This window comes from Crocodylus siamensis, chromosome 4, assembly GCF_052110815.1.
Source record: "Crocodylus siamensis isolate JL-2025a chromosome 4, ASM5211081v1, whole genome shotgun sequence".
Taxonomy (NCBI): Eukaryota; Metazoa; Chordata; order Crocodylia; family Crocodylidae; genus Crocodylus; species Crocodylus siamensis.
Window position 1 is genome coordinate 26,184,689 of NC_143398.1, and position 16,979 is coordinate 26,201,667.

Consider the following 16,979-nt stretch of genomic DNA (forward strand, 5'->3'; position numbering starts at 1 on the left):
ATCCTTCACTGTGGGGGCCTTGATCTGCTCCCCCCATGTCCCTTCCCTTTCCCATGTCCCTTTCCATCCACAGACTTATTTGCAGGGTGCTGCTGTCTACACTGTCCAGCTGCATCCCTGTAAATCAGTTATTGGATTGGTATCGGCCAATATGGCTGGTTAATAATCGGCTGTTGGTATAAGCCAAGAAAAACTTTATCAGTGCACCCCTAATTCGGTTATTTTAATTAACAAAGCTAATTGAAGCAGATACTTGTGAAGGTATTGTGAGGTGAACTACCTCCGGTTCACTAGGTTAATCGTGGCTATCTGGGGGATATTTTTTGCCATGCCGTATTACAAGGACAACAACTGTCACCAAAAACAACAGGCATTTAAATTGTTTTATTTAACTAAAACAACAAGCTTATATATTTTGGATATTTTTCTTCAACAAAAAACGTATAATTATTTTAACAAAACAAGCATGTATTTTTTGAATTTTTAACTGTTTTTGTTATAAATGTGAAATGTGGTTTTTTAAAATAAAAAATAGATTATTTCAGTCAGATCAACATAAGAAACTTAAAATACTGGGTTATGCAACAAACTCAGTCTTCACCTTCCTCTTCCTGTTTATTCATAAACTGGAAAAGAAAGACAAGCTTTCCTGCTTTTTCAGTTCCCAAGCAATTTTTCAATTTAGAATGAATTAGTCAAAAGGAAGAAAATATTCTTTCTACGCCTTTAGAAGAAGCTACTGATGTTAAAGGATGGATTATCACTTCAGTACTCTCTGATGGATCCAGGTGCTTAAGTGACTTTCACCAGTTAACTGGTGTGACTTTCTTTAAAACCTCATCAGCAAACATATATAGTTTTTGAATGGTTCACCCTTAGCCCTGAAATTTATTATAGTTGGTATTATGGAGGGATGATTGCTGGACGCCCATGTCATAGCCAACTTCTCTTCTTCAGCAATTAAGGATTGACCCTGGTACCAGTAGTGAGAATGCTGACAAGAAAATAAGCTGGAGATAATACTTGATCCATTCATTTTTTTAATGCCTGTAATTTAATTCTGTCATTGTGTATTTCTGTTTTCAAGGTCTTACTCAGTTCCTGCCAAATTTCCACAGCATCAGGAATAAAACAGTGATTTCCTTGTACCTTGGTCAAGGCTACAGAAATAGGCTTCAGGGTAGTCAGCATCCATTCTACATTTCTCTTTAGCCCAATATTGAGAACTTTCGCCGTGACAGTTCCGTCTATATTGTCACAGTTTTGTTCATGAATTGTTATCAGATTAGGCCAATTTTCAGTATATTGCTCAAAACAGCCCACAATTGATTTCTATCCCACATCTTGTGGGAGAGTTAGTTTGGTTCCCCTTGCTTTCTTCAGAGCAGCTGCTGCAAAGTGGTTGTTATGGAAGTATTTTGCAATTTCAACAACATTAGCCCTTATTTCTGGAGCACGGAAGTCTTTGAGTAAGCAGTGCATCAAATGAGCACTGCAGCCATTTGTTATTAGCTTGGGGCTTTCTTACCTTTCTTTTAGATTTCTTCTCATCTATGGTACATTTGTGGCATTTTCTGTGACAAAGCTGTGTACTAGACATTTGAATTTTTTTCCCACAGTTTGTTATAGTTTTTACTGCTATTTCTTGTAAGTATTCTGCTGTGTGTGAATTTCCTGATGTATCAATCCTTTATGTAAGGTAGACAGTCCCTTCTTTTGCTGTCACACAAGCACATACTACTGGATCATTGTGGACATTACTCCACCCATCAAGTAATCAGATTAATAATTTTCCCCTCTAGACATTTTGCCCACTGTTCAATTTCTTTTTCATATACTTTATCCAGCAGTTTGCCTGTTGGGTGGACTGTATCCTGGTCATAATGACTGAACCTTGTCAATGAAGCATGTGTTCTCCTTTTCCAAACAGAAAGGAGAGTTTGTTGCAGAAACAAACGGAGCAATTTTTTAATCAGCCACCGCTTGCTGTAATCCGCTGGTTCTTATTAGGCAGGCAAGTTTTTGAGCCTACGAACTTCACTTCATAAATCTACTAGATACTGAAAATCATGGACTTAATATACACATTGGATTTATGACACATTACAACCTTCCTGACATCTGACACACCAGGTAACACGCCTTTAGCTGACCACCTGCATTCCTTCCCACTTCTTCCTTCCTTCCTCACCCCGCTCCTATCTCTACCCTTTTGTCTTCCAAACTTCCACTCATTTGTATCTTCACAGACTTCTTGTTTAATGTTGATTCTTTTCTACCTTGGAGAACTCATAACAGCAGCAGGGTCTTGAAGAAGGGTGTTTGTGCCTGAAAGCTTGCAAAGAACTTTCCCCCAACTATTTAGTTGGTCTAATAAAAGATATCTCATCTACCCAAAGATCCTTACCTACCTGTGTCCTTACACCAACACAGCTATAACCAACAACCCTGGTACTTATTACAAACTTATTTATGGTTGTTTCTGGATGATATTTTTTTTCTTTTGGGTACAAGTGATATACTATGTGACATGCATTTGACTGGAACACTGGTATCATCAACAGATAACTCTGAAACTGTAGACAAGGATGATGCTGCTGAAGATGGATAGTCCGAATCCTGTATGTTGAGGATGGATCCTCCTGAACAAAAGAAATCAATGCAGTGACTACAATACTGCTCGTTTAGTATTACTTATTGCACTTGGTACTACTTTAGAAGTGAAACTGTAAAAGGAAGATCTGCCTATTTCAGTCATTATTTTGTATTACAACTGCATTAAAAATCTGGTAGTTCCATAAAGTAACAACTATATTTTTGCTGAAACATTTTTATGAAAATTCAGGTAGTCCAGAAATGTACCCAAAATATATGGGCAGAGAAGACAGGCAGTCCTTAAGAAAGTAGTATGAAATAAAGTTTACTAACCTGGAGATCCTTCATGTTCAGGCATGTCCCATTCATCATCTTCAAAGGAGCTTCTTTCTGAGAAGGAGCACTTCTTATAGTGTTTCATTTGGGCAACCGGAGCCTGTATTTTTGTTGCACTGTTTGTATTTTGCACACATGCCTGTCTTACCGACAGATAGAGGAACTTCATTAAAATATTCCCAAACAGGCTCTCTCTTTTCTATGGTGTGGAAAGCCTGCTGCCATGATAGGTTTTCCCTACTACCATACCATTCTCTCACTCGATCTCAAATCAGTGGAAAGGCTGTACTTAGAAACTTATCCCTCAAGACTTATGAAATATTCTGCTCAAAATGTTTCTCTTTTGTTTCTACTGCTCCTTCCTCCATGCCCAGATCTACTCCACCCCAACAATCCTTTATTCATTTAATTTCTTGAAACTTTGTACTTTTAGAGAGAGGTAAGGGCTTGACCTCTGAGTATACAAATTTACAGAGACAGAGCTGATGGATAGGTAATCAGGTCTGTTATCTCTCATCTCCATATACTGCTGTTAACAAGGATATTATCTCTGGAGAGACAAATCCACAGTTTGAGAACTGAAACTAAGCATCACAGAGATGCTTAATGGGATCTTCTAAACTGAGCACTGAGTCCCATTGGGTAGAGTGGTTTTCTTTAATCTTTACTAATCTATAGAGGAGCCTCTGGGAACCCCATAAGGTTGGGCCCTTAATATAGTCCGTGGCCTGTTGTGACCTATTTATAATTTTTTTTAAAAAAGGTTACATGTGTATATTGCTTCAAATAGTATATCATTAAAGGTTATAATCCTTATTCCATGATGATGTCTTTGAGCTTTAATATATTTTAGATTACAACTATCTTTATACAGGTTTATTTTTTTAAAAGTATTTTACAAAAAAATCAAATAATACAGTTACATAAAAAAATACGATTGAAGCAAAAAATATGATTTTTTAATTTAAAAAAATTGATTTTTATCTACCCTGTTACTAGGCTACTCTTAATACTTTCATGGCATGAGTGACCATGTAGTGCTTATATCATTTTCCAAGTTGCTTTGCAACTTCACCTGCAAGCCAAGCTCTTGGTTTTTAAAGAAATAAATTAGTATATCATAATGCAGTAGTGCTTGGAGATGAGCTGTAGCACTATTCTTGAGATACTATTTTGTACTATAGATCTTTCTATTAGGATTTTAAAAGGCAAAGATATGTGGCCAATAAAGTAAATTAATGGCTTCTAAAATTCATTTTAAAAATGAAATTGTAGAATTGTGGAGAAGAAATAGACAACTTCTATTTTGTACATTTGCCTTGTTTGGCTGCATATTTGTTTTAAAAATGTAGGGAATCTGGATTCTGTTGAATATATACATTAAATTTCATACTAACATTACTGCTGTAGATTGGGAAGTGTATTTGTTTGGAAAGCTGTGCTATAGCTACAGAAAACAAGATGGCATTTGTCTTTGTTCTGCGTGACTGTGTTTTTGTTTGCTTGCATATTCCTTAGATTTCTCTTTCTCTCTTGCTGTTCTGCTTTTTGTCCTCAGAGCTTCTTTGGCCCCTCACAAAGGAAGAAAGAGAGGCTCCCTATAGACCTAACAACTCCCCAATTAGAGTCATTCTTCCAGACAACCTGTCATTGAACAAACCAGCCAGAATCAGATAACTAGAGAGGGGGAAAAACATTTTAGAGTAAAGGGACTTAAAATTTTGTCCTAACTTCTAACCATTTTAGACTGGATATGAATATCTGTAGTGGACAACTGAGGAGTATCAGCTGAATTTCATAATCATCCTCTATTTGTATAATTTTTTAAGTATTTTGTTCATATATTCTAGGACCAAAAAGGACACCTTGTATAACACAGGCCATATTTCACCTAGTAACTCCCATATTGAACCCAATAACTTGTTTGACTGAAATGCACATTCCAATGCAGTATCCAGTCTTGCCTTTGATTCTGAGATTTTTCTCTTGTTTTGATTAGTTTGGCTCATCCTAACTATTAATCTTTTCTTATCTGTAGAAGTGGGAGTAAGGATTTCCTTCTAACTATTTTGGTCTGATGCTTAGTGTCAGGGGGGAAAAAAATCACTTTACCTTTTCTTAGTTTCTTCTTCTGTGAAATGATGCGAGTTATCTTGCAAAGATGTGATGAATTTTATAAAAAGATATTTGAATGCTAAAATGTGCACAGGAGAAGTATCAATGATCTTGGTTCATTGAGTGATGAAAATGTTTTAACCTTTATTGACTTACTAAATATAATTTGTTGTTGTTTTTGCTCACTCTTGAAGTCTAGGGACAGATGCATACTTAATTGTCAGTCAGCTTTGTTAGCTAGCTTTTATCATCCTTGTGATAACATCTATATCTATTTACTTACTTCTATCTACTTCACCTTAAGAAATAAAACACATTCTGGAACTGTGTATAGTTGTACGAACTGGGATTTGGCAAACACAGGCCATTTATAGATGTGCTATGGGAGGCATGGGAGTGCGAGGGAGGCACTTTAATTACTGCTGCTCTGAGAGCTGTGCTAATTAAAGTGCCCGGAACATCACATGTATCAGCATCCCCATGGTGAAAAATGGTGGCCATGTGCTTTGAAGGAAAACTTGTCCACGGGAGCTTTAGTTTAAAGTGCCCTACTGCCATTTTTCAGTGGGTGGATGTTGATACACGTGACACTGGAATCTGCTGAAGCGTGGTCATATGACTTGACTAGATTAATTACAGCATGTCAGAGCAGCCTCCCTGTGCACGTATAGGAGCCCATAGTTTTTAGCTTTTACCAGATACACTTTGGCTGTTTGGAATATGTAGCCATTACACAGTATTATTAAGAAAATAGTGCATCATAATCTAAATAGTTTCACAGAGCATGTGGAAGCTTTTTACTTTCCTAATATCAAAGTGAGAGATTTAATCAGAACCTTGATGTTAATATTGAAATCTGTTTCATTCTCATCCATTATTAATGATGACCCTTTGTGAAAGCATACAAAATACTTTTGTGGGAACAAAGAATATAAGAAGTGATGCTAGTTTTACAGTGAGATCATGCACTTAAATGAGATCCTCTAATTGAAACACAATTTGCAGTTGCAGTACAGCATTGCATCTGTTAAGCAACAGAAAAACATCAAATGGCACTGAAAGCCACTTCAAGTATATTTTCATTCTAGCTTGGTCTTTGTTGGAAAAACTTCAAAATAAGCTTCACAGATCTTAGTTACAGTAGTACTATTATTATTGGTACTTTTATTAATAAACCAAAAAATAAGCAGCATTTTCCATGCTGAAGAGTTCATTTGAGCATATCTTGGGGCAGTGTCATAGCTGCTTGATAAAATACTTGCTGGTGTGTTGCCTCATTCCTCTCTCATCCATGTATAAAACTCTCATCTGAATTTTGTGATACTTTAAACGTGGACTTTCTGGCTATATGGGAGTTGTGAAACTCTAAGGCCACTTTCTTTCAAGTCATACACTTCTTTGCAGAGAGAATGCAGGTTGAAATGTATCAGTGTTGATAATCCTTCAGCACATTGTTGTAATTTCCCAAAGGAAACAAAAGGTCTTTCCCTTTAATCTGAGAGAGAACTGTTACTGCAGCACCAATAACCATGAGATATTCTTCTTGTAACATATTCAGATGACTTCAGCATCAGTGAGCAAACAGTAATTTGAAATGGCTTTGCAGTAGGGTTGCTCACGTTCAAACTAGGCTAGGTGCTCTGACTAGATGCCAATGACCTGAGATGACTCTACAGTGAGGACATACCTCAAATCCTTTTTCATACAGGTTTGCATATTTTATGGTCTCATAAATTAGTAAAATTGTTCTTTAATTTTAAATAAACAATAAATAAACTCTCTATCATGAGGCTATAACTTTCCATTGCAGCCAGCTAGGACATTATTTTTAAAATAGTGTAACTACTACTTTCTGGCACAGAGACTGTCCTCTTCTTGATGATTCCAATCGGTGTTGCCTCAAAAAACACTTCCAAAACACTTTTTAAGATTTGTTTTAAATATTGGTTTGTTTATTTTTATTTGTTACACTGGGGAATTTAAATCCTTTTATTATAATCACAGATAAGGTATAGTATTAGCGTTCTCTTACCACAATACCTTTCTTTCCTTGACCTCGAGGAATCCTTTTAGTGGTGTCTGTCTGGGTGTCAGGTTCTACATGTTTTTGTGATATGGACACGTTCACCAAGACCTGCTCATGACCACTAAAGCATTTTGCAAACTGCAACTAATGGTCATCAGATGAAATAGATTTGGTTTGATAATTCCAGAGGCAAGATAAACTATACTTTGTTTACAGTTTTCTGAACCACGGGCATGCAGTCTGTGATCCAGATCCTACTGGGGCAGGATGTGGGGCAGAGCTGTGGGTGGCTCATCCAGGAAGGGTGCGGAGGGGAGGTGAGCTCCCTGCCACTGCGTACAGGTCTGGGGGAGGCATGGGGGGCATGTGCCCCTCAGATTTGACCACTTCCAGTGCTGTCACCCACTCCCCCCACTCACCTTGAGTGCAGCCCCAGCCCAGCCCCCCTGCCAAGAAGCAGCTGGTGCAGCCCCTGGCTCCAAACCCACAGTAAACAGAAATCCTCACCTTGCACACAAATCCAGGAGGCATATGCCCCCCATGCCTTCCCCGGGGCAGTGCACAGCAGCTGGAGCCACCCTGCCCCACCCCACCCAGATGAGCTGCCTGTGGCTCCGTCTTGCACCCTGCCCTGCCGTAGCTGGGCAGCACCTGCCCCTGCCCCATCCCCAGCCCTACTCCCTCCCTCACTGTAGAGGCCTCTACCTTCCACCCCCATGCTCTTTCCTTCCCCCATACCCCTTCCCCCCAAAAGACTTACTGGTAAGAGGCTTCTCTCCAAGCTGCTGGACTGCATTTCTGCCTGTGCGCATGCTGTGGCTGCATGCATGCTCGCAACATTTATCAGTGACATTATCGTCTATACCAGCCAAAAAAGCCAGTTGCCAATAATGTCAATTTTCCTATCCAATATGCACTGATATATTGGTGCACTTCTAGATATCATTTTAACAAATTATAGCTAAAATAAATTATATACTAAATAACAAACATCTACTATAACATATTTTAATTTTATTTCAAAGGGTAGTTTTTGTCCTGATTTATGTTTAATTGAGTAGTGTATATAGAGGCGATTGCATAATACCTCAAGTCTTAATCTTGTATGTTGTGTGTGGGGGAAGGAGTGGGGGCTGGCTGGGTGTGTGTATGGGTGGGAGGCTGCCCAGCAGCTAAGTCCCAGGAGCTGACCAGGGAGGGTGGGGGCAGCGGGCACATGCAGCAGAGCTCACCCAGATGGTGCAGTACAGGTATGGACCCCAGCCCTTCTCCCATATCAGGCCCACAGCCTCCCCTGCTGGACTCTGCATAGGGCCAAGCCTCACCTGCTCCTGCCTGGGGCAGCCTGCACTGTGCTCCTGCCCATGCCTGCCACTGGCCCCAGGTAGTACACATAGCTTCCCAGTGAGGCTTCTCCTGCTGCTCCTGCAGCTGTCCAGGTACAGCTTGGCTCTTCCCACCTTCAGTGGCTCCTTCCCCTGATGTACCACTCTGGGCAGCAGGTAGCACAGGGCAGCTATGGGGACATGTTTCAGGCATTACATGCTCAGAAAGGCAGGGTGGAGCTACAGCTGGGTGGCTCTTGCCCCAGTGTGAGAGGCTCCAGCTTCAAGTCCCAGCTCAGCCATCTGCAGGTGGCTGCTCATCACACTAGAGGAGCAAAGTGGGTAGAAAGTGGCCAGGAGCTGGAGCCCGGCTCACATGGACAGGAGCCGCCTGGTTGCAGCTTCCCCGCCTGCCTGGCTGGGCATGTGCCCATTGTGCATCATAGAATCATGGAAAATTAGGGTTGGAAGGGACCACAGGAGGACATCATGTCCAAACTGTTGCTCAAAACAGGACCATCCCCAAGTATATCATCCAGCCAAGGTTTTGTCTAGCCTCATCTTAAAAACCTCCAAGGATGCAGATTCTATCACCTCTCTGGGTAACTGGTTCTTTACTACCCTCCTAGTGAGAAAGTTCTTCCTAATATCTAACCTAATCTTCCCTTGCTACAGCTTGAGACCACTGCCCCTTGTTCTGTCATCTGCCACCACTGAGAACAGTCTAGCTCTGTAGCCCGATGTATGCCACCATTTCCCCATGGTACCTGCTGCCCAGAACGGTGTAGCAAGGGCAGGAGGAGGAACAGCTGGAGGTGGGGGGAGCTAGCAGTACCTGAGTGGCTGCATAAGTGTGAGCAGCCCTGCTGGGAAGCTGTGCACACTGGCTGGGGCTAGGGTCAGGACTAGGGCCATTAGTGGGCATGGGCTGCATATGGGTGGGAGAGCAGTGCAGGCTGCTTTGGGTGGGAGCAGGCAGGGCTCAGCCCTGTGCGGAGTGCTGTGGGAGCATGATACAATTAATTGGCAGGCTGGATCTGGCCTGTGAGCTATATTTTGCGCACCCCTGAGTTAGGGTGACTGACTAAGGCAGGGGGTGGGGGGAGATTAGGGACAAATCGAAACAAGGGTAACAAAAAGAAATATGAGGAAGTGATTATATAAATGAGTTCTGATGATACTTGAAGTTTCATGATGGCTCAAGTTTATTGTTGTTTAAATAGAACCGCAAACCTTAGTAATCTATCTTGTGTGGGAAGTGTTACCAGTAGTTTTAGTGTGTCTGCCCTAGTGACCTGATAAACACATTATACTCAAAATGACAGCAAACCTATTCCATCTTTAGCCCTCTACTAGAGCTTCTGCTGGTGTGTGGCTGTATGTATAAGCAATGGGAATGTCTGAAAGATGGCTGAGAGGTACTAGATATTGTGTATATGCTCACTTTTTTAGATTTGCATTATTTATTTTCAGGGTGTGAGAGAGACTTCATGATACAAAAGGAAATAAACTGATTTCCTGGTGCATTTCTGCCCACCTGGACCTATCGCTACCATATGGACTTGCAGAAACCACCTGTGAATTCCCATCAGAATTTGTACTGTTTCTGTGGCTGCTCCTCCTGAGAGATATCAAAGCCTGTTTGCATCCAGTGCTTCTGCTCTTGGCTTTACTGGTTCTAATGCAGTACTTTATTTCTACATTCAATCTATCTACATTTCTATAGCATAGATGTTCTATATGAATCTTAATGAATTAAAATGGAGAAAACAGGAAAAGTTCAATGTTTTCATATTAGTTGTATATACAAGGTGTCATTTAATAAAGATAATATTCATATAAAACTATGAGAAAGACTATTTATTTTTTAAAGTAGGTGATACCCACACTTTTGAAGTGATCATATCACTATTATCTTGCCCTTCTCTTTAATTCCAGACTGATCTTTTTAAATTCCAGCCTGACAGTTGATATCTTTTAAGCCACTAGTGTTGACACCAATGTTTTCTATCAATTAAAAGCAAACTTCAGGCTCTGGTTAGATGGTATAATATACAAACATTGGTTTCCAGCCCTAGCAGCTCTTGAGAGAGGTGGTAAGTTGAAGTGGAGACAGAAAAAGTTAATCAATATCTGCAGATTGTTAAGAGCAGAAACAAACTCAGAATCTTTTCTAAGGCTGTAAAGAGAGATTCCATTTCTCCTGGGAGAGAGCTTTTTGTCCTGAGATCCTGCAGACATACACATCCATTCTCTCAGTTCAAGTAGTTGTGACTATTTGGGATAAAATGTGCTAATGCATTTTCCTGGCATGTAGTGCTGTGGTAAGGTTTTTGAAGTTAATTCCAGGGATAAGCCTATCACTCTGTACTGGAGGAGGAGCAGCAATACAGCTTGGAAGAGCTATGTGTGTAAATGGCCATGCCATTCCTGTTTTGACCTGGGTAAAAACCTTAGACAGTTAGTACTATTTGAGATGGGACATTTAAAATCTTAATGTCACACATGTTGTAGATGGTCTAATCTCATTAACTCAGTGGCTGACAATGTTTTCTAGGGATGGGCCAGAATGGCTCAGCTTGCGTCTGAACTAGGTAGTAGTTAGGCTGCTGCTGTCACTGCTTCTCTCCACTGCTTCTTCCTCTGCCAGACAGCTGCAGCATAGCATGGGTCGAGCTCCTCGCTACCCAGTAGGGATGTGCGAAGTGGGCCCTATACAGTTCGGATTTGGATTTGGCACAAATCTGGGTTAGTGATTCAATTTGTCAGTTCGGATCACTGTCCCTGATTCGATTCCGCTGAATCTGAAGATTCGATTCTGATTCAGGGAATCAGTGATTTGGCCATAGACACAGCTTTAAGTGTTTTTCTACAAACTTGAGGTACCAGGCGCAGCTTGTGAACACTGTGTTGCTGGGGTGGATGGAGCATCCCACGGGAGCGCAGGGGGTGGGGCCCCCCCCACGTGCTTGGTGGTGATCCCAGAACCGGAAGTATGATCACCCTCAGGGGGACCCCAGGTGCCCCTTCAGGCCAAAGAGGTACCAATCACCGAGCCAGAGAGGCACGGAGGTGGGGCCCAGTGCGCTCTCTGACAGACCCAGAAGTGGAACAGAAGTGCTTCTGGTTCACTTCTGGGTCTGCTGCCAAGTGTGCTGGGGAGCTCCCCACACTTCTGGGGGACACTCCATACGCCCCAACATCGCAGCATTCCCGAGCTGTCTGCTACCCAGAGGTATGTGGAAAAACATTTAAAGCTGTGTCTATATCCGAATCATCAAGTCTCTCCGAACTGATCTGGAGGGTTTCAATTCGATTTGGAGAGATTAAAGGGCCCTCTGATTCAATTTTGGATTCAGAGATCCAGCCACCGAATCGGGCTGAATCTCCGTCGAATCGAATCAGCGACCAAAGCTTTACACAGCCCTGCTACCCAGCTGTCTGGCTGTGGGATAGTGCCATGCTATATGAATGAGCCCCTTGCTGCTGAATGCTGTGAATCCCCAGCTCCTTAAGCCATATCTGGCCTGGAGGCTGTAGATTGCTGATTTCTGCATTAAACTATCAAAGAGTTGCTTCTGCCTTGAAGCCACAGATCACCCAGTGTGTGTTTGTCATTTGTTCTTGACTTACGTGAACATCAGTCCGGTGTAACATTTGCTTCTTACATCGAATTCTAAGTTGATCTTTTCTTATGCAACAACATCAATAAGTTAACATGTAGTTTTATACAGTGTATAGTTTTAAGTCCATTTCCTTAATCATCTGTATTGTTGTAGAAGTTGGCATCTTGTGGTCACAATTATTTTCATAGATGAAAGCATAAAATATTTCATCATGAGTCACTGGCAGCAGTTAGTTCATGACTGCAGTAGCATTTAAGAAAAAAATAAAAATATTTTAACTTTCATTTCTTCAGCTATCTACTGTGCCTTTTGAAATGTTGTTTGTTAGGTATACATGAAACGTATTTCTCTAAAAATCTACACATTTTTAATGGATTCCTATACTAACTTTTAATTGTTTACACACTTCAGTGTTTTGTTTTTAAAGTTCTATATCTTTATACTATTGTAATAATAAACTAATTAAATTTTACCTTTTTTTCCCCTTTCTTTTAGCTCCAGTAATAAACCGATTCACCAGACGGGCCTCAGGTAGGTTTGATTAAAGTTGCATGTTTTATTGGTCTAACATTAAAATATAATGATGATTCTGACAATTGCTATAATAGAGGTGGCCAAATAATAATTTTTCATAAAATGGCTCTTCAGGAGCTGCATGTAAACTGTCTAGGGCAGCATTTAGCTTGTGAGTTGTAGTTTGGCAACCCCTGTACTGTAAGGTTAATTAGATATGTTCAAAGAAAGCTAACATGAGTTTACTCCATGTTAATTATATGGTGTGTTGAAATTTATGTAGAATCCTCCCAGTGTTACAAAATTGTTCAAAAATTGAAGCTTTTTTAAAAAAAGTATGTTTCTAGTCCTAATGGGTACTAAGAAGACATTGAAAATGTGAAGTGAATGAAAATGATTGTAATGTTGTCTTGTTGAATTAGTAGGCAACCTGAAACAGAAGCTCTGAAATGCAGTACTGTTAACTCTCAGCATTCTAAAACAGTGAATCAACTCCAAAATAATTAGATGGAAAAAAACACAACTTCTTGAATTAAACACAAGCTTTTTGAATTAATACTTTGGGATAATAGCCTTGGGGATTCATGTTACTAAGGTATTTTTGTAGCCCTGATGGCTAACTTAGCTTTTATTTGTTTAAATTATGTGAATACAAAAGATGTGGCTTTAAAAAAAAACACCAGATTTTGTGAGACTCATGGTAGAATTGTGAGAGTTGGCAGCAATGGACATCTGAACAAATTCCATTTGTCTTATCATGTTAAATTTGAATCCTAAGGATAACAAAACTGATATTTTCAACTGTTAGATGTCTTACTTTTCAACTGTTAGTTTTCTTACTTATGTTAGCAAAAATAATCAGGTAAAGTGCTCATTTCAGAATTCCAAGTTGACTGCCAAAATCTCTAGCTTATCTCCTGACAAGTTTTCTGTGATGCTTCTTATTTGTAAAATAAAAATGTGTCATATTGAAACCAGGAATTGTGTAAAATAAATATAATGTCACATAGCAGGAGAGTGCCTGTGGTAAGTGAAGACACAATAAACAAATATAATTCATCTCAAAATAGAGTGTATTTTTCATGTATCTGCTAATAGACTTCATAAGACACTGCATGGCTGTAAATTATGAAATATAATGATGGGTAGTAAATATTAGAACTCATAAAAGTTAAAGATATTTATAATGCTAATTGAAGTATTTGATCACTCACTTTCCATTAGAGGAAATTTTTAACAAAGGTATGACAAATATTTGTATTTTAATAGATGGAAACATATTAGATTCTACATTTATAGGGAAATCAGCACTTATTTTTAAGTCTTAACACTGGCAAGAAAATAAGCATGCATCAGTGGTTTTGGGCACTTTCTGCAAAAAAACAGTGTTTTTTATGTTTATGGACCATTAATGCATAGTGTATTTTTTTTTGTCTTGTGGAGAGAGAATTTTTTTCCTGTAAATCTCACTGTTAAGCTATACTACAAATGTTTGTTTTCTTGGTAACCCATTGGACTACTCAACTAAAAGGTGCTCTGTGAACTGACATGAGGAGGAAAAATCCAAATGATGTGAGGTTTTCAGCTGCTACATGTAATTGGCATGTTTTTTGTCTTATATATGCTTCAAACATGAACAGTTTTAACCATTAAACATAACAACTAATATATTCCAAAAGATATAGGAAGGATATTTGAGTATTCTTCATTGGACTAATGCAAGAACAAATGCTTAGCAGAAACTCAAAAGGAAAAGCTCTAAGTACCAGGTCATTAGTTTAGTTATTAACCAGTTTCTTCTCTCGAAGGTGACATACTTCACTTTGCATTTCATTTTTACTGGATACAGAGTAGTGGGGAAGCTCCTCTTCCGTTGGGAACAAGGCTCAAATCCAGGGCCCAAGGCTCAAAGCCAAGCTATGCTGCGCCCATGCAATGCAACAGCTGCTGCACAGGTGCCAAGCAGAAGGGGGAAGGAGGTGATCACTGCTGCCCCCCACAGCTATGGGGGGTGCTCTGCCAGGAGCCCCCAGAGGCCCTGGTCACTGCTGCTGCAGCAGGTGAGTGCAGGGCTTTTTTTTTTTTCCTTTATAAAGTGCCGGGGGGATGGGGCTGGGCAGGGCAGCCGTGGGGGCTTTGTCCGTGGCTCCTCTGGCTGTGCCTGCCTCTGTCCCGGCAGGGGGAGCCACAGGAGAAGCCCCTATGACTACCCTGCCTGGCCCCAGCCTCCCGGCACTTTAAAAGGAGGGCTGCAGGGCTCTGCCGGACTCTTCTCAGGGGGCATGGGCCCCTGGATCTGTGAGCAGGATGACAGCAGGCTGCCACTGCCGCCTGGGACCAGCACTTGGCATGGGCTGCGCCAAGCAGGCTCGGGTGCTGGCCCCAGCCCACAGTGGCAGCATACCTTCATCCTGCACACAGATATGGCGGCCTGCACCCCCCCCGGGAGGGCTGCAGGTCTGTGCCAGACTGCTCCCGGGTAGCATGGGCCCCCAGATCTGCACGTGGGATGACAGCAGGCTGCCATCCCTCCCCCAGCATCCTGGGATTGGGAGGCACCTCGGGACAGATCACAGACACTGGCCAGCTACAGATGTCAATATCAGAGCAGTTCTTCCCCACCCTTTTCTGAGTTTCTGTTTCTCGCAAGCCCGACTCTGCAACATCCAAACCATTTCCGAAATGTGTTGGATGGTTTCATTTCATTTCGGAGATGTTTTGGAGCCTTCCGTTTAGTTTTGGATTCAGTATTTTGGGCGCCGAAACAGGCTGAAACACCTCCAAAAGGAAACAACTGCCAAAGTTTTGCACAGCCCTACTTAAAAGCACTGAATTGTCCCCAAAAGCATCATGATGTACAATAAGACATTGAACATTCTGAACAAGGCTGCCTCACTGTGGATGGAGGTGGCTAGACCAAAGACGAATGGAAAGTACTATGACACGGCATCACCACCAGGTCCTACTTCTTCCTCCTGGAACTACGTATCGTGTCTGTGATCAATCATGGGGATCTTGGATCAACCTCCTCAGTCATCTACAGACTTACCAATGACTTCCTGATTTACTGGAAAACTGTCATCCTTGTATCAAAGGATTGCCAACAGTGCTTCACTGCAGCCTACCTCAGTGCTCCCTTGTCTCACCCTGCTGATGCTTTCCAGATCCAAGAAGCTACCAGCACAGTTAATGGGTGTCATAGAGTGCAAGGAGTTCTGGAAATTGTAGTTTTCTACAGCAGCAGTGACATTTGCTGTTGCTGAGTTGAGAACTTATTTTCATGCTGAATTCGGCTTTTTCTTATTCTTTTTTCTTCCATGTCTTCTAGATGTGGGCTTCAGTAGCCAAAAAATGGCATGAAAGTCTCCTCTCCCCAGCAGCAGCAAACTGTCACTCTAAGAAAACTACAATTCCCAGAATACCTTGTACTCCATGAGAAACACAAAACTGTTGGTTCAGAGGTGATAGCTTTTATTAGACCAACTACAAAGTAGCAGAAAAAATGTTTTTGCAAGTGTTCAGGCACATGCACCTGTCATCAGGCTGAAGAGAAATTAAAGACTGTAAAAGTCCTCTTAGGTAGAAAATAAACCCCGTTTTGCACAGGGAAGTTAAGGCTGGAAATGTATTCCCCTGGGGATGTGAGAGTCCTTTTATGAGAGAGTTGCTCTGTGATGTGCAGATAAAGTTGAAGTTTATTTTTCCAAAAGAGGACTTTTACAATCATTGATTTCTCCTCAGCTTGATGAACGGCATGTGTCTGAATGCTTGCAAAGAAATACTTTTTTTTGCTACTTTCTAGTTGGTCTAATAAAAAAGAGAATCTCTGAACCAAGAGTTTTGTGTTTCTCTTTTTCTCAGACCAGCACAGCTACAAAATAGATCCTTGCACTCCATGACACACACACATCCTGGCTCTCTACTTTGTTCCTGAATTAGGAAGTAGGAGGAGGAAAGTAGGAGGAGGAAAGGGGGAAGGGTGAGAGATGGCTCCCCAAGGTGCATTTTTTCCATGTCTCTTCTGCTGAATATAGGGAAGAATCAAGGAACTGAGAGACTGCAGTAACTCTCAGACAGTAGTTTCCAAGCCACATCCAGTTTTTAAATTTTTTGTCTGAAGCTCTTTGCAGAAAATATCCATTTTATGTCATAGTACTGCTGCAGTCAGCAATAGTGTGACATACTATCTATCTCTTTTGAATATTGAACTGTTGTGCTGTGTGGGTCTTTTCTTTTCTTTTGGAGCTGAAATTCATGTAGGGGTCTATATCAGCAGTTCCCAAACTGTGGGTTGCAATGGGTTGCAATATGAGCGGATGGGAGCGCGGGGGTGAGAGCTATGGGTTGGGAGTGAGGCCATGCTGAGGAAATAGGGCCATAAATGGGGTCATGCTGAGGAAAGGTTTGGGAAGCACTGGTCTATATGGTGTCATGGCTTCTTGT

At 41.1% G+C, this 16,979-nt stretch overlaps 1 protein-coding gene across 1 annotated transcript in view; it reads left to right on the plus strand.

Moving 5' to 3' along the window:
- Positions 1–16,979, plus strand: part of PRKAR2B (protein kinase cAMP-dependent type II regulatory subunit beta) — a 185,429-nt gene that overhangs the window by 65,608 nt on the left and 102,842 nt on the right. Inside the window, exon 2 of the mRNA XM_090042027.1 lies at positions 12,519–12,554. Within this exon, the coding sequence (XP_089898153.1) occupies positions 12,519–12,554 (36 nt within the window). The remainder of the gene's footprint in view (positions 1–12,518; positions 12,555–16,979) is intronic.